The sequence below is a fragment of the Bubalus kerabau genome, chromosome 1, assembly GCF_029407905.1.
Source record: "Bubalus kerabau isolate K-KA32 ecotype Philippines breed swamp buffalo chromosome 1, PCC_UOA_SB_1v2, whole genome shotgun sequence".
Lineage (NCBI taxonomy): Eukaryota > Metazoa > Chordata > Mammalia > Artiodactyla > Bovidae > Bubalus > Bubalus kerabau.
The window spans coordinates 183656518-183663573 of record NC_073624.1 but is presented as its reverse complement, the minus strand read 5'-3'; the positions used below and the strand labels follow the sequence as shown (position 1 = coordinate 183663573).

At 44.3% G+C, this 7056-nt stretch overlaps 1 protein-coding gene across 1 annotated transcript; it reads left to right on the top strand.

Annotated features, from left to right (window-relative positions):
• Positions 1-4066: 4066 nt before the first annotated feature.
• LOC129623983 (translation machinery-associated protein 7-like) lies at positions 4067-4294 on the top strand. The gene has a single exon (XM_055541806.1). The coding sequence runs from the start codon at positions 4067-4069 to the stop codon at positions 4292-4294; it is 228 nt and encodes a 75-aa protein (XP_055397781.1).
• Positions 4295-7056: the final 2762 nt, after the last annotated feature.

Genomic DNA, 7056 nt, shown 5'->3' with positions numbered 1-7056 from the left:
TAAGACCCAACACAAGCAAAAATAAATTAACTGATTGGGGGAAAAAACCCAATTAAACAATAAAGAGAATTCCTAGGATCATGACAGGAAGAAATCCCCAACAAAAAGGACCCAGGAGGAAAAGAGAATGCTATGTCTATATTATGCTTCCCAGGTAGCACTAAAGGTAAAGAACCTGCCTGCTAATGCAGGTGACATAAGAGACATGGATTCAATCCCTGAGTCAGGAAGATCCCCTGGAGAAGGGCATGGCAACCCACTCCAGTATTTTTGCCTGGAGAATCCCATGGGCAGAGAAGCCTAGGGGTGGGAGGACTACAGTCCATAGGGTCACAAAGAGGTGGACATCACTGAAGCGACTTAGCAGGCACACATTCACCTCTAGATTATTGGATGAATTTTATCATAGGGAAAATTGAATTGAGATAAATTGCTAGAACTTCTAAGAAAGAGAACCAAAGAAAAAAAAAAGGAAATTAACTCCAGTGGAGAAATTATATATCATAATAATTACACTTCTTAAGGGTATCCTTCAAAAGGAAACTATATTTCCATAAAATCAATAAAAACAACTTGAATAAAATGGAGCTGTAACACTGAAAGAAAAAAAACAACTTGAGCCACCAAGACACCAGATGAATGCATGTCTCATAGTCAATTGATGACTCAGTGATACCACCTGATGGCTGGGAGGCATCTCAAACTCAACTGGCCCTAAACTGAACTCCCAGAATTTAACTTTTGCCTTTTCTGTTGTTCTGTGACCTTCCCATCTCAGATTCCTGAAAAACAACCTAGCAAGATTTGGAGACTCCTAATGGCCCACATGAACAGGCTCAGATCAACTTTGGGTTGACCCCGCCCACATTTTCCAGCCTGACCAATCAGAGTAGTCCATTCCCACCCACCCCACCCCCAACCCCGCGCTAAGAGATTGGTTAAATTATGACATGTGATCCTAGAAAGACCCATGAGATTCAGTACTGGGACTTTCGGTGGAACACTAGAGCAATTGGATATCTCTTTCCAAATTGCTACTGAGTGGGAATAATGAATCTGTAGCACCAGGAAGAATCTCTGCCACCCAAAGGGGAGCTTGATGAGATGAAAGCTCAGCTGAGTCAAGAGAGAGTTGCATTTCTGGTGCTATCAGAGCTTCTTGATCCAGCCATGCCTGAAGTTAACCCAACTCCCAGATCCCCAGATTTTCAGCTACAGGAGTCAGCTCATTCCTAACCACAGCTTCCATGCTTGTTTGAGCTGTTTTTGAGTTGGCCTTAATTTTTTTTCTGGAACTTTCAGCTAAGCAAATCCCGATAAATACAGCCCCTACTCCATGCCAGGAACTGCGCTAGAGTTGACATGAGGGACTTCTCTGGTGGTCCAATGGCTAAGACTCAGAGCTCCTAATGCAGGGAGCACAGGTTTGATTCCCTGGCCAGGGAACTAGAAAGAGGAGAGTGAAAAAGCTGCCTTAAAACTCAACATTCAAAAAACTAAGATCATGGCATCTGGTCCCATCACTTCATGGCAAATAGATGGGGAAAAGTGGAAACAGTGACAGCTTTTATTTTCCTGGGCTCCAGAATCACTACGTACGGTGACTGCAGCCATGAAATTAAAAGATGCTTGCTCCTTGGGAGGACAAACCTATGACAAACCTAGACAGCATATTAAAAAACAGCAACATCATTTTGCTGACAAAGATCCATATAGCCCAAGCTATGGTTTATTCCAGTAGTCAGGAATGGATGTGAGAGCTGGACCGTAAGGAAGGCTAGGTGTCAAAAAGATTGATTCTTTCAAATTTTGGTGCTAGAGAAGACTCTTGAGAGTTCCTTAAATTGCAAAGAGATCAAACCAGTCAATCCTAAATGAAATTAACCTTGCATATTCACTGGAGGGACTGATGCGGAAGCTGAAGCTCCAATACTTTGGCCACCTGATGGGAAGAGTCGACTCACTGGAAAAGACACTGATGCTGGAAAAGATTGAAGGCAAGAGGAGAAGGGGGCGACAGAGGATGAGATGTTTGGAAGGCATCATCGACTCAATGGACATGAGTTTGAGCAAAGTCCAGGAGATAGTGAAGGACAGTGAAGCCTGGAGTACTGCAGTTCATGGGGTCGCGAAGAGCTGGACACAACTTAGTGACTGAACAGCAGTGACAGAGAACTAGATCCCACATGTCACAACTAAAGATCCCACTTGCTGCAACTAGGACCTGGTGTAGCCAACTTAAAAAAAAAGAGTTGACATGACCTATCTCATTGAACCCTGTGAGAGAGGGAATAATTAGGATTCCTATTTACTGATAAGGAAACTGAGGCTCACAGAAATGAATCCATCTGCTGATCGCTGGAGACAGAATTCCAACCCACGTCTGTCTGACCCCAAGTCTTGCTTCTCTGATCATGAGGAACAGTTGTCAGATTTGAAGATTCAAAGATAGACCATGGTATGATGAGGGGTGGGGAGGAGGGAAAGGGCCAGTTGCCAATGGCCTGGTTTGCTTGAGCTTTCTTTTTTCTCTTTTTAAATTGATGTATAGTTTATTTACAATGTTGGGTTAGCTTCAGATGTACAGAAAAGTGATTCAGTTATACATACATATATATCTTTTTTTTCCCCCAGATGCTTTTTTTTTTAACTATTTATATATACGGCTGCATGGACTTCCATGGTGGCTCAGAGGGTAAAGAATCTGCCTTCAATGCAGGAGACCCCTGGGTTAGATCTCTGGGTTGGGAAGATCCCCTGGAGGAGGAAAACCGCAACTCACTCCAGTATTCTTGCCTGGAGAATCCCATGGACAGAGGGGCCTGGAAGGCTATAATCTATGGGGTTGCAAAGAGTTGGACACGACTGAATGACTAACACACACACACATACAGGGTCTTAGTTGAGGCATCCAGGATCTTTAGTTGCAGTATGTGGGATCTTGTTCCCTGACCAGGGATTGAACCCAGGCCCCCTGCAGTGAAAGCACTGAGTCTTAACTGTTGGACCACCAGGGAACTCCCCAGAATCGCATACTTTAAATGGGTGAATTGTGTGGTATGTGAATTATATCTCAGTAAGGGTGTTAAAAATAAATAATGTCTGACATTTATCAAGTGGTTAAGCTCTGGGTCTGGGCAATGTGTTAGCTCTTTACACCAATAAGGGTGCTTGTATCACAAGATCACTGTGAGAACGAAAAAGACTTTCATTACTTCATTTTACAGACGAGGAGACTGAGGTCAGAGAGGTTAAGCAAGTCACACAGCAAAATGATGATCAGATAGCAGAGGCCTGATATTTGAGGTCCGCAGATCCTCCCTTGCCCCGCCCCCAGCTTCACCCCCTCACCCCTGCTCTTTCCTTCCCTTTTGCCACAATTCTGCCCCACTGACCTGATTTCTACTCACACAATCTTTCCAGCATCCAGATTTTTGCATATGCTGACTCAATCTTTCTGCCCAGCTGTTCTTTCCCTTCCCCTCCACAACCTAGTTTGTGAAATGAATGTCTAAGTGTGAAGGGGAAGAGAGAGAGAGAGAGAGAGAGAAGGTTCTGATTCCAAGTTTCAAGGTTCATTTGGAAGTGAGGGATGCATGGAGGGGTGCCCCTGTCCCCTCTGCCTCCAGGGGACTCAGTTCCCCCATCCACACCTGCAGCTTTTGGAGCCCTTGTTGCTTAGTAAGTCAGTCATATCCAACTCTTTTAAGACCCCATGGACTCTAGCCAGCCAGGCTCCTCTGTCCAAGGGATTTCCCAGGCAAGAATACTGGAGTGGGTTGCCATTTCCTCCTCCAGGGGATCTTCCCTTCCCTCGGCCTGGGTTTAATCCTAGCAGCAACTGGGGACACATGTGTGGGAGGGTGAGGTCAGATTTTCCCCTGGGCAGCTCACAAGGTCCGAAGTGAGCAGGTGAGAAAAGCATGGCTCTGCCCAGTTTGTGCCCAGCACCTGGGGACTAGGCGATTTCCCCCCTACCCCATCCCTATGAAGCTGCCTTCTCCTCCCCTCCTCCTCCCAACTCAAAGCCTCTTCTCAGAGCCTTTTAAAATCTTTAGCACTTCCGATGGCAGGGTCTGGGGAAGGGGCAGCAGGCACCATATTGGGCCGTAATGGTGGCAAGAAGAAGCCCCTGAAGCAGCCCAGGAAGCAAGCCAAGGAGACGGACCAGGAAGATAATACATTCAAGCAGAAACAGAAGGAAGAGCAGAAGAAACTGGAGGAGCTAAAAGCAAAGGCCTCGGGGAAAGGCCCTCTGGCCAGAGGTGAAATTAAGAAATTTGGCAAACAGTAAGCTGTTCCTTCGGAGAAGGCAATGGCACCCCACTCCAGTACTCTTGCCTGGAAAATCCCATGGATGGAGGAGCCTGGTAGGCTGCAGTCCATGGGGTCGCGGGGTCGGACATGACTGAGCGACTTCACTTTCACTTTTCACTTTCATGCATTGGAGAAGGAAATGGCAACCCACTCCAGTGTTCTTACCTGGAGAATCCCAGGGACGGGGAGCCTGGTGGGCTGCCTGCCATCTATGGGGTCCCAGAGTCGGACACAAGCGAAGTAACTTAGCAGCAGTAGTAGCAGCAAGCTGTTCCTGTGTCTGAGACAACGAAGACCCTTATTTCCATTCCTGTTTAAACATCTGGATTCCCTGCCATAATATCTGTTGCCATCTACAGCTAGAATGAAGTGTTGTCTGAGAACCTATTGTACATTTAAGAATAAACTTTGGTAAAAAATTAAAAAAAGCTTAAATAAGGACATTCATACAATAGTACTATTCAGTCATAAAACGAAACGAAAGAAAAAAAAGCGAAACAAAGGGACTTCCCTGGTGGTTCAGTGGCTAAGGCTCCAGGCTCTGAGTGCAAGGGACCTGGGTTGGACCCCTGGTCAGGAAACTAGATCCCACATGCCTCGACTAAGACTTGGCCCAGAAAATAAAAAAGAATATAAACATTAAAAAAAAATTGTGCTCCTGACAGCACAGTTAGGCATTTCAAGTTCAAATACCTTCAGAGGCCAGGCTGGCAATAGAAATACCCAAAGCAACCCAGTAAAGTGACCTGGGGACATATATCCACCCATGGATTTCTCAGGCCAATGCTTTTTATGTTTTTTTTTTTTAATTTTTATTTTATACTGAAGTATAGCTGATTTGGGCTTCCCTGGTGGTTCAGACTGTGAAGGATCTGTCTGCAATGGGGGAGATCTGGGTTCAATCCCTGGATGAGGAAGATCCCCTGGAGAACGGAACGGCTACGAACTCCAGTATTCTTGCCTGGAGAATTCCATGGACAGAGGAGCCTGGGGGGCTACAGTCCATGGGGTCGCAAAGAATCACAGACAACTGAGCAACTAACATTTCACTTTCATAGCTGATTTATAATGTTGTGTTAGTTTCAGGCGTATAGCAAAATGATTCAGTTATACCCATTCTTTTTCAGATTCTCTTCCCATACAGGTTATTACAGAATATTTCCTGTGCTATACAGTAGGTCCTTGTTGATTATCTATTTTATCTATAGTAGTGTGTATATATTAGTGTCAAACTCCTAATTTATCCCCCCTCCTTTTTTTGATTAATAAATTTTTTTTTATAGCAGTTTTAGTTTCACAGCAAAATTGAGCAGAAAGTACAGAGATTTCCCGTATACACCCAGAATCTCCCACCCCAAACCTCTCCCTCTATGGACATCCCACACAACAGTAGTGTATTTTGAACCACTGGTGAATCTACATGACCCATGAACACATCATTATCACCCAAAGTGCATAGTGATTTTTTTTTTTTGCTGCATCCCACACTTGGGGGATCTTACTTACCCGACTAAGGATTGAACCTATGACCTCTGCAATGGAAGCTCTTTGTTCAAACCACTGGACCCGACCAAGGAAGCCCCTCATTATACTTTTCTTAACTGGAATTTTTCTGTCAGGAAGAGTTGTTCCTTCTCCCTCATCTTAAAATAGACTCACTCGTGTATTTAAATCAGTTTGGACTTGTGGTTACTTATTCTTCGGATTATAATTCAATTCTAATGCTGTCTAGTTTGTTCAAGTTGTCCCAGCTTTGGCCAGCAGGAGTTCTTTTCAGGCTGGCTCCTGTCCTTTTGCCTTTTTGAGTTCTCCACTTCTGGCTCTAGAAGAGGCTCCAGTGTCCTTGTGGATTTTCTCTGCCCTAATCCTAGAAGCAGTCATTCCTCCAAGGAGCCCTGGTTCCTCCTCCTGGAGAGTGGCATTCAGAAACCAGTTCTGGATGCTGAGTGTACGCATTGCTTCTAGGGTGTCATTGCTTCTGGACACATGGCAGACAGAGCTAGGAAATCTGTATACACTCAAGCCTATATTTAAAAAAATATAATCCTTTATTAAAAAAATATAAACCTTTATTTGAAAAAATTTTTATTGGAGTATAGCTGCATTACAATGTTGTGTTAGTTTCTGCTGTACAGCAAAGTGAATCAGCTCTCTGTATACATATCTACTCCTTTTTGGATTTCCTTCCCATTGAGGTCACCACAGAGCATTAAGTAAAGTTCCCTGTGCTATACAGTCGGTTCTCATTAGTTATCTATTTTATACACAGTATCAGTGGTGTATATATGTCAGTCTCAATCTCCCAATTCATCCCACCCACCCTTCCCCTGCTTTGGCATCCGTATGTTTGTTCTCTGCCTCTGTTTCTATTTCCACTTTGCAAATAGGTTCATCTCTAACTATTAAACATCTCACAATGATAACCCCATCTAGCAGCACAGTGCTTATTTGCAACTTCCTCTCCAACAGTATGAAAACTGGTTGTCAGTATCTACAATCTACGTACTTATTTGTTTAATGCTAGTACATAGCTATTCCCAAATTAAGCTCTACCCCTGTGAGACACAAACTCACTCACCCGAGTACAGTGTTTCTATTCAGTTCAGACAGACGTTTGAATGGGAAACCTTGGAGCCAAGCAAACAAATCTTAGAGTTGTGAGGCAGAGTTGGCCCTCTGACCTACAGTTTGAGACACCACCTCCTCCCCTCCTTGCGGAAACATGACTGCTCTGGTTGT